Source organism: Balaenoptera musculus, chromosome 18, assembly GCF_009873245.2.
Source record: "Balaenoptera musculus isolate JJ_BM4_2016_0621 chromosome 18, mBalMus1.pri.v3, whole genome shotgun sequence".
NCBI classification, from domain to species: Eukaryota; Metazoa; Chordata; class Mammalia; order Artiodactyla; family Balaenopteridae; genus Balaenoptera; species Balaenoptera musculus.
The window spans coordinates 50,683,935-50,700,814 of NC_045802.1; the positions used below are offsets into that span (position 1 = coordinate 50,683,935).

General features: G+C 36.4%; 1 protein-coding gene across 1 annotated transcript in view; it reads right to left on the reverse strand.

The window, feature by feature from the left end:
• MYCBP2 (MYC binding protein 2) overlaps positions 1 to 16,880 on the reverse strand; it is a 270,931-nt gene that overhangs the window by 186,529 nt on the left and 67,522 nt on the right. Inside the window, 3 exon segments of the mRNA XM_036831466.1 lie at positions 647 to 748; positions 1,020 to 1,165; positions 12,329 to 12,533. Of these exon segments, the coding sequence (XP_036687361.1) occupies positions 647 to 748; positions 1,020 to 1,165; positions 12,329 to 12,533 (453 nt within the window).

The following is a 16,880-nucleotide window of genomic DNA, read 5'->3' on the forward strand; positions in this document are numbered from 1 at the left end:
ATATTTATCTCTGCTTGTTGGATATATACTAAAATACTATAATCACTGTTAAATGTAGTTTTTAGGCTGAGAAATGGTCATAAACAATGAGGAAAAGATAGATAATAAATCTATCTTTGCAATTAAAACCTGCAGACCCTCCAACTTACCCTTCTTGTACATAACCAGAATAAGCTTTTGCCGGAAAGATACATAAAAGCATAATTATGCACTAAATTGGAAGGAAGAGCGGTGAGACTATGCCCAAATGATAATAATTGTAAATGAGTAAGAAATCAGAACTTAAAATACTAAACTAATTTGGTGTTCATAGTTAAGTAGATGAGTCAAAATATGGGTGAAGTACAGTTCTTCGAATTTGTATTTTTTTAAAGATTGCCATTGCTAATAGTTTTTGATGCTTGGCATATGGCACAATTTTTAATATGGTTGACTTATGCCATAAACACACTAACGAATTAAATGTATGTTATTATTAGCACAATTGTAATACCCTGAATATTTTCATAATACTTTCATGAGTTACTAGAATGTTACTAATTTTAATTTCTTACCAAATCAGCCTATTCTGTAAACTTTTAACTGGTCTCAGTATAGGGTAAGAAAATGTATTTTCATATACATTTTCTCTGCAGCTACATCTTACCTCTTCCTTCATCTAATCTGTGTCTCCTGATTACACGTTGCCGTTTTTCTTCTTGTCGTAACTGGAGGTGTTCTTCAATGTTAACCCCGGGTACTGGGACAGCTAGATGATTGACAGTCAGTCAGTCAATTAGTTTTATAATAGATATGACAGAACTATATGAAATTCAAGAAAGTAAAAGCTAGCAAAAACACTGTCTAAAACACAAATGATTTTTACTGCAAGGATCTTAGCAAAAAAGAGAAAAAGAATCTCATCCCTTAATCAATGACACACTGTCAGTTACCAAACACGGAGGACTGCATAATCAACTATTATCTTAATTTTTTAACACATATCTAAAAGGAATTATTTAGACTATCAGAAATACTACCTAACAGAAGGTCTAAAGGTATCATCTCCTTCACTGCATCAAGAATCCCTCTTTGTCTTGCCTCTTGACCATCCAATTCTCTTGCACAAGCCTTGCAACATCCACATACAGCACAGCCAGATTCTCCAGAACCACAACCACAGATCCTAAAAATAAACAAATAAATTATTAACTGAAATCCTTCTCTTTCCTTAAAACTCCATAACATCTTTTCTGCACTTTTAAGATTAACTTAAATGAATCAGCAATGAAATCACCCCTTCAGATCAGGATTTGTCAATTTTAAAGAAAAGGTATGAAGAGATGAATAATTAAAAGGTATGAATAGATATTACACACTCCTAATAGGCATAATTGGTATATTTCTACAGAAAATACAAATGGATTCTGCTATCTTCAAAGCCATTATTAATAACGTCTTTAAAAAGGTTTCACAATTAGTGAGGCACCAGCAGCTTTAGTATTAAAAGGTCAGCAAACAAACAACATGGCTATCTCCCAGATAAGGGAGATGTGGGCAGCCTTCAATGAGTGAGCTCAGCTTGCCAGCTTCATGAATTCTGTCTCCTTACCCCTCCCTCTCCTTTACATGCCATCATCTCCCATTCTCTTTCACTGCATCCAATTACCTGTTATTTTTCCTCTTTGTCCTTTTCCTAGCATTTGTGAACTAAGCATATGGTCTTTGATTATAACATAAAAGAAAACAAGAACACTCCCAGGAGTTGGCTAGAGGGTCGGTGAACACTAATTTCTTAGTCACATACTCTGCAGGAGTCCCAGCTTTAAAGTTATTTGTTGGATCAGTCCTGAAAAACTTGTGACAGCCTCACTGAGCCTCTCCCTGGTTATCCAGATTTGTGGAGACACAAGACAAAGGATCTACCTGGCAGCAGTTTTGAAACACATAGCCAGGTGCCCTGTGAAACTCCTGGCTTTCAACAGCAAGTATTAGTGACAATTTGGAAGATCACTTACTACAACAGTAACAAACTGATAAAATAATATGCCCTACTGAATTGGCCATGGGCACTATTTTAAAAATAATGTTTAATTCTAAATTTATTCTGAGATATTATAGTCACAATTTTATAATATTTAAGTTATCTGTAATAGTGCTTAGTGTCCTCCATATTTATTCCTAAGTTGACTTTATTCGTGTGTTTATTTCTGCTTCACTAATAAAGAAATTACTGTACTTGGTTAGGTACTATCCATTTAAATCTGTAAATAATTGTTGGAAACTGATAGTATATCTCTGGGGAAAAAAGAAAAGAAGAATTAATTTCAGAAAGGACCAAAGACTTTAGAAATACACTTATGATATTTATCAATGGCTTAAGTTCAGAGATTGGGAACACTTAATTTTAAATGGAAATAGCCTGGGAGAGATCCAAAAAGATAAATTTCAACTCCAATGTTGTTTTTTAAAAAATCACAGAATCTTTCTTTAATCCAAGTTAAACTTTAAAATAAACAAGTTAGGGGCTTAAATACACTAAACAGAGCCAAATATATAGCTTTCTAGAAGAAATACTATCCTTTGATAAAGAGAGCCAAAATATTTTTTAACAGGCTAAAAATGCAAAGAAAATTTATTGTTAAAAAATCATAATATTCCAACAGCCTGAAAGAAAAGGCCTATTACATATGATCTATTTAACTATGTTAGGCCAAGTATAAACCCAGAAATATACTCATAGGAAATCCAGACATTATTTGGGAAGAAGCACCTGCATACTAACGAGGTGTCAAACAGGAGAGCCAGAGATGAGGAGGTGGGTGTTCTCGCTCAGGGTTTTTTTTGACAAGATTCCTCCTACTTCCCAAAGCTGGCTAATTATCATAAATAATCTGATCTTACAAAGATCAGATCTATCATAATACAAAGATGCATGATAATTAATTTGATCTCCCAAAGGATACCCCATTACATTATATTAGCTATAAACGGCAACACAAAAACAGGACTTGAAATTCTCTCCAAGATTCTAGGGGAAAACCTGCATTCTGATTCTGCCAAACTCACATATTAACTTTAAAGTGATAATAACACAGAACCCTGGGGGAAAAAAAGTAGTCCAACATGAATGAAAAGGATAATTATAACAGGAATAATGCAACTTTAGAAGTGACAGCTCCTCGAACTCCTAAAGTTGCGAATAATTTATCAATTCAAAAGAAAAGTATATACCCCTAATTGAGTATTCTATGTGATGTTTGATAATTCCACACCGAAAAAATTCATGTTCAACACAAATGAACAGATCTCTGGCATTAAAGCAGTCTTACGAAAAGACTACAAATGAAGGCACAGACCCAAGCATTAAGGAAATTTATGACCTGTTTTAAAATAATGGCTTAAGTCAGACAGAGAAAGACAAATATCATATGATATCGCTTATATGTAGAATCTAAAAAAAGGCTACAAATGAACTTATCTACAAAATATCACTAGAAATAGAGTTAAGATGTAGAAAATAAACTTATGCTTACTGGGGGGTAACAAGGGGAGGAGGGATAAATTGGAAGATTGGGATTGACACATACACACCACTGTATATAAAACAGATAACTAATAAGGACCTACTGTATAGCACAGGGAACTCTACTCAATACTCTGTAATGGCCTATATGGGAAAAGAATCTAAAAAAGAGTGGATATATGTATATGTGTAACTGATTCACTTTGCTATGCACCTGAAACTAACACAACATTGCAAATCAACTATATCCCGATAAAATTCAAAACAAAAACAGAATCTGAATAAGTGGAAAGACACACCCTGTTACTCAGTGGGAATATTTAATACCATAAAAATCAATTCTTCTAAAACTAATAGATAAATTAAATGCAATTTCAATTAAAATTATATTTTGTTTTAATTAAATACTAAGAATAGTCCCCCAAATGATTAAAAAAGACATACACTGAGAGTAGCTAACCTTACTAAATGTTAAGATACCATACAAAACATAAACCACATAATATTAGCATAAGACTAGATCAGTAAGTCAGGAAAATAATGGAAGGCCCAGAAAATAGATTCTGATATATAAGGGAATATAATACATGATAAATCTGGTAGCCATTTCACACGTAATGACTGTACAACTGGCTACACATCTGTAGGAAAATAAAGTTAGATGTCTACCCCACATCAGAACAATAATCATCCATTGGCTTTAAAATTTATTAATGTAAAAAGAAATAAAACAGGCTTTTTGAAGAATATTTAAGATATCATATAATCAGCTAGAAACTGAGAGACCTTTCTAGTCTAGATAGAAAACTCAAAAATTTCAAAGAAATACATATTTGCTTATAAAAAATGTTAAGTGCTTTTGCGTAACAGAATATAACCTAATTTAGTTATATGATAAGTAAATTGGGAAACACTATTTTTAGAGAAGACAGAAAACAGTTAATATGAAGAATATTCAGAGAACATCTTTCAATTTTTAAGGATAAAAACAATACAGGCAAAGGTTTTTAAGAGAAAAATCACAGAAGAGTATATTTAAATATCCAGGAAAAATGTGAGTCATGGAAATATATATGAAAATAATGATGAGATAACACTTCACATTCACTGAGTTGACAGAAATTAAAGAATTATATGATCTGCTACTGGCAGTATTTCAAAAGTAACTGCCTTTTTTCTGCTGTTAGTGAAAACAGAAACCCTTCATTTTTTAAAAACATTAACCACCATGAGCAAAACAAATAAACAAAAACCAATACTTTTTAAAAAAGCAGTAACAGTCCAGGAAATACACTCCATAGAAATAGATTCACCAATACATAAAAACACAATATATGTACAAGAACATTTTTTTGTGAAATAAAAATTTAAGTAATAAAATGAACTGAGGAACTTGAGGAAAAAAAATAAAATAAGAGAGACCTTCAAGACGGCAGAGGAGTAAGACATGGAGATCACCTTCCTCCCCACAAATACATCAGAAATACATCTACATGTGGAACAACTCCTACAGAACACCTACTGAACGCTGGCAGAAGACCTCAGACCTCCCAAAAGGCAAGAAACTCCCCACGTACCTGGGTAGGGCAAAAGAAAAAAGAAAAAACAGAGACAAAAGAATAGGGACGGGACCTGCACTAGTGGGAGGGAGCTGTGAAGGAGGAAAGGTTTCCACACACGAGGAAGCCCCTTCACTGGCAGAGATGGGGATGGGCAGCGGGAAAGCTTCGGAGCCGCAGAGGAGAGCGCAGCAACAGGGGTGCGGAGGGCAAAGAGGAGAGATTCCCGCACGGAGGATCGCTGCCAACCAGCACTCACCAGCCCGAGAGGCTTGTCTGCTCTCCCGCCGGGGCGGATGGGGGCTGGGATCTGAGGCTCGGGCTTCGGAGGTCGGATCTCAGGGAGAGGACTGGGGTTGGCAGCGTGAACACAGCCTGAAGGGGGCTAGTGCGCCACAGCTAGCCGGGAGAGAGTCCGGGAAAAAGTCTGGAGCTGCCGAAGAGGCAAGAGACCATTGTTTCCTGGTGCACGAGTAGAGGAGATTCAGAGCGCCGCTTAAATGAGAGATGGGCGCGAGCCGCGGCTATCAGCGTGGACCCCAGAGACGGGCATAAAACGCTAAGGCTGCTGCTGCAGCCACCAAGAAACCTGTGTGCAAGCACAGGTCACTCTCCACACCTCCCCTCCCGGGAGCCTGTGCAGCCCGCCACTGCCAGGGCCCTATGATCCAGGGACGACTTCCCCGGGAGAACACACGGCGCGCCTCAGGTTGGTGCAACGTCATGGTGGCCTCTGCTGCCGCAGGCTCGCCCCGCATCTGTACCCCTCCCTCGCCCGGGCCTGAGTGAGCCAAAGCCCCCGAAGCAGCTGCTCCTTTAACCCTGTCCTGTCTGAGCAAAGAACAGAGGCCCTCAGGCGACCTACATGCAGAGGTGGGGCCAAATCCAAAGCTGAACCCCGGGAGCTGTGCAAACAAGGAAGAGAAAGGGAAATTTCTCCCATCAGCCTCAGAAGCAGCGGATGAAATCTCCACAATCAACCTGACGTACTCTGCATCTGTGGAATACCTGAATAGACAACGAATCATCCCAAAACTGAGGCAGTGGACTTTGGGAGAAACGATATATATATATTTTTTTCCTTTTTCTCTTTTTGTGAGTGTGTATCCTTATGCTTCTTTGTGTGACTTTGTCTGTACAGCTTTGCTTTTACCATTTGTCCTAGGATTCTGTCTATCCATTTTTTTTTGTTTTTAGTATAGTTTTTAGCATTTGTTATCATTGGTGGATTTGTTTTTTGGTTTGCCTGCTCTCTTCTTTCTTTCTTTTTCTTTTTGCTTTTTTTTTTAATTACTTTTTATTTTTTTATTTTTAATAATTATTTTATTATTTTTTATTTTAACAACTTTATTTTATTTTATTATTATTATTTTTTCTTTCTTTCTTTCTCTTTTTCTCCCTGTCCTTCTGAGCCATATGGCTAACAGGGCCTTGGTGCTCTGCCCGGGTGTCAGGCCTGTGCATCTCAGGTGGGAGAGCCGAGTTCAGGACACTGGTCCACCAGAGATCTCCCGGCTCCACATAATATCATTCAGCCAAAGCTCTCCCAGAGATCTCCATCTCAACGCTAAACCCAACTCCACTCAACGACCAGCAAGCTACAGTGCTGGACACCCTATGCCAAACAACTAGCAAGACTGGAACACAAACCCACCCATTAGCAGAGAGGCTGCCTAAAATCATAATAAGGTCACAGACATCCAAAAACACATGACCAGACGTGGCCCTGCCAACCAGAAAGACAAGATCCAGCCTCATATGCCAGAACACAGGCACTAGTCCCTTCCACCAGGAAGCCAACACAACCCACTAAACCAACCTTTGCCGCCGGGGGCAGACACCAAAAACAAAGGGGAACTACGAACTTGCAGCCCGAGAAAAGGAGACCCCAAACACAGTAAGTTAAGCAAAATGAGAAGACAGAGAAACACAAAGCAGATGAAGGAGCAAGGTAAAAACCCACCAGACCAAACAAATGAAGAGGAAATAGGCAGTCTTCCTGAAAAAGAATTCAGAGTAATGATAGTAAAGACGATCCAAAATCTTGGAAATAGAATGGAGAAAACAGAAGAAACGTTTAACAAGGACCTAGAAGAACTAAAAAGCAAACAAACAATGATGAGTAACACAATAAATGAAACTAAAAATTCTCTAGAAGGAATCAATAGCAGAATAACTGAGGCACAAGAATGGATAAGTGACCTGGAAGATAAAATAGTGGAAGTAACTACTGCAGAGCAGAATAAAGAAAAAAAGATTGAAAAGAATTGAGGACAGTCTTAGAGACCTCTGGGACAACATTACATGCACCAACATTTGAATTATGGGGGTCTCAGAATAAGAAGAGAAAAAGAAAGGAACTGAAAAAATATTTGAAGAGATTATAGTTAAAAACTTCCCTAATACGGAAAAGGAAATAGTTACTCAAGTCCAGGAAGCATAGAGAGTCCCATATAGGATAAATCCAGGGAGAAACACATCAAGACAAACATTAATCAAACTAACAAAAAGTAAATACAAAGAAAAAGTATTAAAAGCAGCAAGAGAAAAACAACAAACAACATACAAGGGAATCCCCATAAGGTTAACAGCTGATCTTTCAGCAGAAACTCTGCAACCCAGAAGGGTGTGGCAGGACTTATTTAAAGTGATGAAAGGGAAAAACTTACAAACAAGATTACTCTAGCCAGCAAGGATCTCATTCAGATTCAATGGAGAAATTAAAACCTTTACAGACAAGCAAAAGCTAAGAGAATTCAGCACCACCAAACCAGCTTTACAACAAATGCTAAAGGAACTTCTCTAGGAAGGAAACACAAGAGAAGGAAAAGACCTATAATAACAAACCCAAAACAATTCAGAAAATGGTAATAGGAACATACATATCGATAATGACCTTAAATGTAAATGTATTAAATGTCCCAACCAAAAGACACAGACTGGATGAATGGATACAAAAACAAGACCCGTATATATGCTGTCTGTAAGAGACCAACTTCAGACCTAGGACACATACAGACCGAAAGTGAGGAGATGGAAAAAGATATTCCATGCAAATGTAAATCAAAAGAAAGCTGGAGTAGCAATTCTCATATCAGACAAAATAGACTTTAAAATAAAGACTACTACAAGAGACAAAGAAGGACACTACATAATGATCAAGGGATCAATCGTAAATATTTATGCAGCCAACATAGGAGCACCTCAATACATAAGGCAAATGCTAACAGCCATAAAAGGGGAAATCGACAGTAATACAACCATAGAAGGGGGCTTTAACACACCCCTTTCACCAATGGATAGATCATCCAAAATAAAAATAAATAAGGAAACACAACCTTTAAATGATACATTAAACAAGATGGACTTAACAGATATTTATAGGACATTCCATCCAAAAACAACAGAATACACTTTCTTCTAAAGTGCTCATGGAACATTCTCCAGGATAGATCATAGCTTGGGTCACAAATCAAGCCTTGGTAAATTTAAGAAAATTGAAATAGTATCAACTATCTTTTCTGAACACAATGCTATGAGACTAGATATCAATTACAGGGAAAAAAATCTGAAAAAATACAAACACATGGAGGCTAAACAATACACTACTTAATAACCAAGAGATTACTGAAGAAATCAAAGAGGAAATCAAAAAATACCTAGAAACAAATGACAATGAAAACACAACGACCCAATACCTATGGGATGCAGCAAAAGCAGTTCTAAGAGGGAAGTTTATAGCAATACAATCCTACCTCAAGAAACAAGAAACATCTCAAATAAACAACCTAACCTTACACCTAAAGCAGTTAGAGAAAGAAGAACAAAAAACCCCCAAAGTTAGCAGAAGGAAAGAAATCTTAAAGATCAGATCAGAAATAAACAAAAAGGAAATGAAGGAAACGATAGCAAAGATCAATAAAACTAAAAGCTGCTTCTTTGAGAAGATAAACAAAATTGATAAACCATTAGCCAGACTCATCAAGAAAAAAAGGGAGAAGACTCAAATCAATAGAATCAGAAATGAAAAAGAAGTAACAACTGACACTGCAGAAATACAAAGGATCATGAAAGATTACTACAAGCACCTATATGCCAATAAAATGGACAACTTGGAAGAAATGGACAAATTCTTAGAAAAGCACAACCTTCTGAGACTGAACCAGGAAGAAATAGAAACACAAACAGACCAATCACAAGCACTGAAATTGAGACTCTGATTAAAAATCTTCCAACAAACAAAAGCCCAGGACCAGATGGCTTCACAGGCGAATTCTATCAAACATTTAGAGAGGAGCTAACTGCTATCCTTCTCAAACTCTTCCAAAATATAGCAGAGGGAGGAACACTCCCAAACTCATTCTACAAGGCCACCATCACCCTGATACCAAAACCAAAGATGTCACAAAGAAAGAAAACTACAGCCCAATATCACTGATGAACATAGATGCAAAAATCCTCAACAAAATACTAGCAAACAGAATCCAACAGCACATTAAAAGCATCGTACACCATGATCAAGTGCGGTTTACCCCAGGAATGCAAGGATTCTTCAATATACGCAAATCAATCAGTGATACACCATATTAAAAAACTGAAGGAGAAAAACCATATGATCATCTCAATAGATGCAGAAAAAGCTTTAGACAAAATTCAATACCCGTTTATGATAAAAACCCTCCAGAAAGTAGGCACAGAAGGAACTTACCTCAACGTAATAAAGGCCATATATGACAAACCCACAGCCAACATCGTTCTCAATGGTGAAAAACTGAAACCATTTCCACTAAGAGGAGGAACAAGACAAGGTTGCCCACTCTCACCACTATTATTCAACATAGTTTTGGAAGTTTTAGCCACAGCAATCAGAAAAGAAAAAGAAATAAAAGGAATCCAAATCAGAAAGGAAGAAGTAAAGCTGTCACTGCTTGCAGATGACATGATACTATACATAGAGAATCCTAAAGATGCTACCAGAAAACTACTAGGGTTAATCAATGAATTTGGTAAAGTAGCAGGATACAAAATTAATGCACAGAAATCTCTTGCATTCCTATACACTAATGATGAAAAATCTGAAAGAGAAATTAAGGAAACACTCTCATTTACCATGGCAACAAAAAGAATAAAATACCTGGGAATAAATCTAACTAAGGAGACAAAAGACCTGTATGCGGAAAACTATAAGACACTGATGAAAGAAATGAAAGAGGATAGAAACAGATGGAGAGATATACCATGTTCTTGGATTGGAAGAATCAACATTGTGAAAATGACTATACTACCCAAAGCAATCTACAGATTAAATGCAATCCCTATCAAACTACCAATGGCATTTTTCACAGAACCGGAACAAAAAAGTTCACAATTTGTATGGAAACACAAAAGACCTCGAATAGCCAAAGTAATCTTGAGAAAGAAAAACGGAGCTGGAGGAATCAGGCTCCCTGACTTCCGAATATACCTCTAAGTTACAGTAATCAAGACAGTATGGTACGGCACAAAAACAGAAATATATATCAATGGAACAGGATAGAAAGCCCAGAGATAAACCCACACACATATGGTCACTTTATTTTTGAGAAAGGAGGCAAGAATATACAATGGAGAAAAGACAGCCTCTTCAATAAGAGGTGCTGGGAAAACTGGACAGCTACATGTAAAAGAACTAAATTAGAACACTAACACCATACACAAAAATAAACTCAAAATGGATTGAAGACCTAAATGTAAGGCCAGACACTATCAAACTGTTAGAGGAAAACATAGGCAGAACACTCTATGACATAAATCACAGCAAGATCCTTGTTGACGCACCTCCTAGAGAAATAGAAATAAAAACAAAAATGAACAAATGGGACCTAATGAAACGTAAAAGCTTTTGCACAGCAAAAGAAACCATAAACACGATGAAAAGACAACCCTCCGAATGGGAGAAAATATTTGCAAATGAAGCAGCAGACAAAGGATTTATCTCCAAAATTTACAAGCAGCTCATGTAGCTCAATATCAAAAAACCAAACAACCCAATCCAAAAATGGGCAGAAGACCTAAATAGACATTTCTCCAAAGAAGAGATACAGGTTGCCAAGAAACACATGAAAGAATGCTCAACATCACTAATTATTAGAGAAATGCAAATCAAAACTACAATGAGGTATCACCTCACACCAGTCAGAATGGCCGTCATCAAAAAATCTACAAACAATAAATGCTGGAGAGGGTGTGGAGAAAAGGGAACCCTCTTGCACTGTTGGTGGGAATGTAAATTGATACAGCCACTATGGAGAACAGTATGGAGGTTCCTTAAAAAACTACAAATAGAACTACCATACGACCCAGCAATCCCACTACTGGGCCTATACCCTGAGAAAACCATAATTCAAAAAGAGTCATGTACCACAATGTTCACTGCAGCTCTATTTACAGTAGCCAGGACGTGGAAGCAACCTAAATGTCCATCGACAGATGAATGGATAAAGAAGATGTGGCACATATATACAATGGAATATTACTCAGTCATTAAAAAAACCCGAAATTGAGTTATTTGTAGTGAGGTGGATGGACCTAGAGTCTGTCATACAGAGTGAAGTAAGTCAGAAAGAGAAAAACAAATACAATATGGTAACACATATATATGGAATCTAAAAAAAAAAAAAAAAAAAAAAATGGTTCTGACGAACCTAGGGGCAGGACAGGAATAAAGCTGAAGATGTAGAGAATGGACTTGAGGATACGGGGAGGGGGAAGGGTAAGCTGGGACGAAGTGAGAGAGTAGCACTGACAAATATACACTACCAAACGTAAAATAGATAGCTGGAAGCATCCGCATAGCACAGGGAGATCAGCTTGGTGCTTGTGACCACCTAGAGGGGTGGGATGCGGGGGTGGGATAGGGAGGGTGGGAGGGAGACACAAGAGGGAGGAGATATGGGGATTTATGTATACGTATAGCTGATTCACTTTGTCATAAAGCAGAAACTAACACACGATTGTAAAGCAATTATACTCCAATAAAGATGTTAAAAAATAAATAAATAAAATAAAGTAAAAGGTTTAAACAAATCAAATGAAAGAAAAGCACATTAAATAAAATAACACTGAAGTAAATTATAATAGAAAACAATTATAAGAATTATAATTATATGCCAGTGTGACTTTAAGAACAGCACAACAGAATGAACTCTAGAGTAAACTTTGAAAAGAAATGTGTTTTGCGTAATTTCTACTATTATTGTATCTTGAGTATTAATCATTCTCTTACCCTCCAGGGACTCTGTCCGGACGCCCACTGCTGACACAGCTGGCTCCGTAACCGGTACAGTCTCCACATACGGTGCACACCATGCACTGCTCCAGCTTCCACTTGTGCATGCCTGGAGGACACATCATGGACTTCTCGTCTTTATCATCTAGCTCTTCTTCCAGGTCCTCATCCATTGCTGTTGCCATATTTTCAACTCCAAACCCTATTTGAAAGATCAGTTTATAATTTTAATCTAGATTGTTCCCATGTCTAAAAAACTGGTAATTTTATTTCCCAATTTACAAAATGTATAACACATACTAATCCCAATGAATATACACAAGAATGATAAAATATTAGAGGAACAAAAATAAAATTTAGTTTAGGGACCACTAATAAATGCTCTCTCCATTTCCTTTCTGCAAAAAGAGGCAGTGATGGCAGGAGTATCTCATAGCTGTTACTTTCTGTCACTCGTACTTCTAATTTTTTCTGATTTTAGTCCCTACTCTCCATCCTCACCGCCAATACTTTTGTTCAACAGACCAAAGAAAGTTTCCCAACCACATTCTAAAAGCCAAGAGTTCCTCCACTCTAGAACATCCTCTCATTGTTGGAAATTAGCTTTTTTTTTTTATAAATTTATTTAATTTATGATTTATTTTTGGCTGTGTTGGGTCTTCATTGCTGCATGCAGGATTTCTCTAGCTGCGGTGAGCAGGGGCTACTCTTTGTGGCAGTATGCGGGCTTCTCATTGCGGTGGCTTCTCTTGTTGCAGAGCACGGGCTCTAGAGCGCAGGCTCAGTAGTTGTGGCGCACAGGCTTAGTTGCTCCGTGGCATGTGGGATCTTCCTGGACCAGGACACGAACCCGTGTCCCCTGTATTGGCAGCTGGATTCTTAACCACTGCGCCACCAGGGAAGCCCGGAAATCAGCTTCTTAAAATATGTATTTGATCCTATGACTTCACAGTTTACAAACCTCCCATGTCTTTCAAAGGTCTTCAAAAGAACAAAACTTCTTAGCAAGATACAGTCAGTCGCAACATGGCTCCCGATTGTCTCCAACCTCATTTCCTCCATGCAAACTATATTCCAGCTGAACCTAAATTCCCTCTGCTTTACAAATATCCTGTGTCCTTTCACATGCTCAGGGCCTTTGCTCATTCCTGCTCCACCTGTATCTCTCTGCCTCATTTATCGGATGCCTCTTCCTATCTCATCTACCAGAGAAACTCCTTTTCAGCCTTCAAAAACTCAACTCGGAGGTCATTTCCTATGAAAGCACTTACAGTTTTTTCCAGGGTAAGTGATTATCTCTTCAAAGCCTGTTTATACCTCAATTACAACTTATTTAATTGTGTTATAATTCATTCAACTATTTTTTTTTGATTGAACACCAACTATGCCCCAGGCATTCCTTTATGTCAGAGTCAGCAAACTTTTTTGTAAAGGGCTAGATTGTAAATAATTTAGGCTTTGGGGGCCACATAAGTCTGTGTCACATTTAAAAAAAAATAACCCTTTATAAATATAATATACATTCTTAGCTTGAAGGGCCATACAGAAACAGGCCCCTGAGAAGATAAGGCATCAGATTATGGTTTGCAAATCTCTGCTCTAGGCACTGAGGACTGTGATAATGAGCAATTATAGAGCTTGCAAGCTAGTAAGAAAAACTGACATGAATCAAATAACCATACTGAAAAGTATAAACATACCACTGTGACAGAATTATGAAGAACATACAGTGCTACAAGTGCATATAATGAAAGAGCAAATCTGTGGGAATCAGTAATTATTTTTTATGTTTGTCTTTCATAGCAGACCTAGATCCTCAAAGACAAGGTTCTATCTTACCTACTTCATCACTTATTCTTAGTCAACCTTATTCTCTGACCACTTACACTTGTAACAGACTCAGTACAAGTCTGTCTAATCAAAAAATGAACTCATAGGATACATAATCTTTTTTATTTTTGCCAATTCTAATCTGTGGACACGTTGAGAAATTAGATAGATGACCAAGTAGTGGATAACTATGTCAAGAGTTAGAATAAAGCAATCCTTAAGAAGGCATAAATCATATTTTTAACAACAACAATAGCTAAACCACATCGAGCATTTACTTGTAACTGGCTCTACATGTATTACTCATTTACTCATCCCAACAGTACTATGACTATCATGCTCAAATTAATTTCTAAATTCGAAGCAATCCCAATCACAGTGACAAGTAAAAAAACGGATTCTAATTCACATGGAAAATAAAGGCCCCAACCTGACTACATAAAGCAAAAATTTATAAAGAAAAACAATGATGAACTTGTCAAAATTTAAAAATTATATACAACAAACGAAACCATAAATAAATGTAAAAGATAAGCCACGGGTTGGTCAAAGATATTTGCAAGGCATACAGTACAGTATATAAAAAATTCCTACAAATCAATAGGAAAAAAGGCAAGCAAATAAGAAAAGTTTGAAGAGAATCTAACTCACTATTAATAGTCAAGGGAATGCAAATTACAAGAGAGACTCAGTAATTCTACTCCTAGTTAAATACCCAAAAAAAGGGCACTCATATTTTCACCAACATTTACTAGAATGTTCACAGCAACACTAACATAAGCCAAACTAGAAACTACCCCAAAGTCCATAATACTAGAAAAGATTTTAAAACTGTGGTATATTCACGCAATTTAATACTATAAAATGATGAGAATGAACAATATATAACTAGCTGGTAACAATATGGATGAATCTCATAAAGCTGAATGAAAAGAAACTAGACACGAAAGAACTCATACTACATGATTCCATTTATATAAAGTACAAATGTATGCAAAACTAATTTATAGTGTTAAGTGGAGATGTAGACAGTAACTGGAGAGGCACATTAAGGGGGGCTTCCTGGGATGCTGGTAATATTCCTGATCTTGGTGCTGATTACATGAATGTGTTGTTCATTTTGTGACAATTCATCAAGATGGGCACTTATGCTATGTGTACTTTTCTGCATGTATGTTATACTTCAATGTAACAAAAAATTACAATGAAAAACCATGTCATAGCCATCAAAATGACAAAAATCAGTCTGTCAATACTATTAGTGTGATATGGAAAATCAGACTTTACTTCTAAGAATATCCATTGGTACAACCTCTTTCAAGAAAAATCTAGCAAAGCTGAAATCTACAACACTAGAGAAAAGTCTCACACACTTCTGCCAGGAAACATGAATAAAGGAGGTTTTAAAATTATTTATAATAGTGAAAAACTGGAAATAACTCATCTATCAGCAGGAGAATGGATAAACTGTGATATGTTAGTCGCACGGTTTATTACACAGCAGTTAACATGAGTCATCCAGATTTATACGTACCAGTGTCACTATATTTCAAACACAATGGTGAGATTAAAAAAAAATTTACAGAAAAATATAAATAGATTAGCACTTATAAAAATCTTCTTTTTATGTGTAAAATATGAGCATATAATATACAAAATATATAAAAACAAGTACAAATACAGAAATATGACCTAAAGGATATTCATCAAAGTCATGATTGTGACTAATTCTGGAGAGAGATGGAGTAGAATAAAAAGCCTTAGAAGGGGAATGTGGGACACTTGAATCTTATCTATATATTTTTTTTTACTGAAAAATGGTTAAGACGTGGTGGTAGATACACAATTTTTTTTACATTGCAATATTATTTTCTGTACTTTTCCTGTTTTCTTTTTAAAAACATCTTTTAAAAAATCCTTTATTTCTTTGCAACTCTGCAACCTGTATTCATTATGTGTCTTACGCTACCAGTTTGCTTTCTAATGCATTACTTACTAACAGAGTGGGTGTGATTTACATTAAGTAAAAACAACTTTTAACAATTTCATTTTGGTTATTACAAAATTTACCTTAAGAATCCAGAACATAGGTGTAAACATAGTTTCAGGATAATAAAGAACAGTTTTAGTCAGTTCAGAACTCTTATAAAATATAATTTGAATCTATATTTATACTATATATAGAAAACTAAGCTGCTTCTCTCCTTTATGCCTAGTAGGTGTTATCCAAATCCATGGCTCACTAGTTCAGCAAGAAGAAAAAAAATTTCCATTTTGGAGTAATTCCTTTCATTTTGTTCTTCCCTCTTCTTTAAAATCAATATGCTCTAATAGACTTGCTCTTTTAAAAATTAAAGTGTTTTAAATACACACAAATATAAGTAAGGTGAAGAAAAAAAATAGAGGGCTCCTGATATCCAGATGAGCCTGCCATCAAGAAGGCCCCGAAAAAACTAAACTTGTTTTTGTTAATTTATACAAATATTAATCCTCAAACCCATTCATGCTTTAAACACAGTTTAGTGCTTAATTCTAATAATATGTCTCTATTTCCTATTCTCCATCCATACAAAATTAAAAAGAGAAAACCTGAAATTGGAGTGAAGGGTCTATACAGGACAACACTGATAGCAGCTAGAAGTAAAAACTGAGAGTAAGAATGAGGTAGACACAACTATAACCAACAAACAAACAAACGAACAAAAAACCCACAACAAAC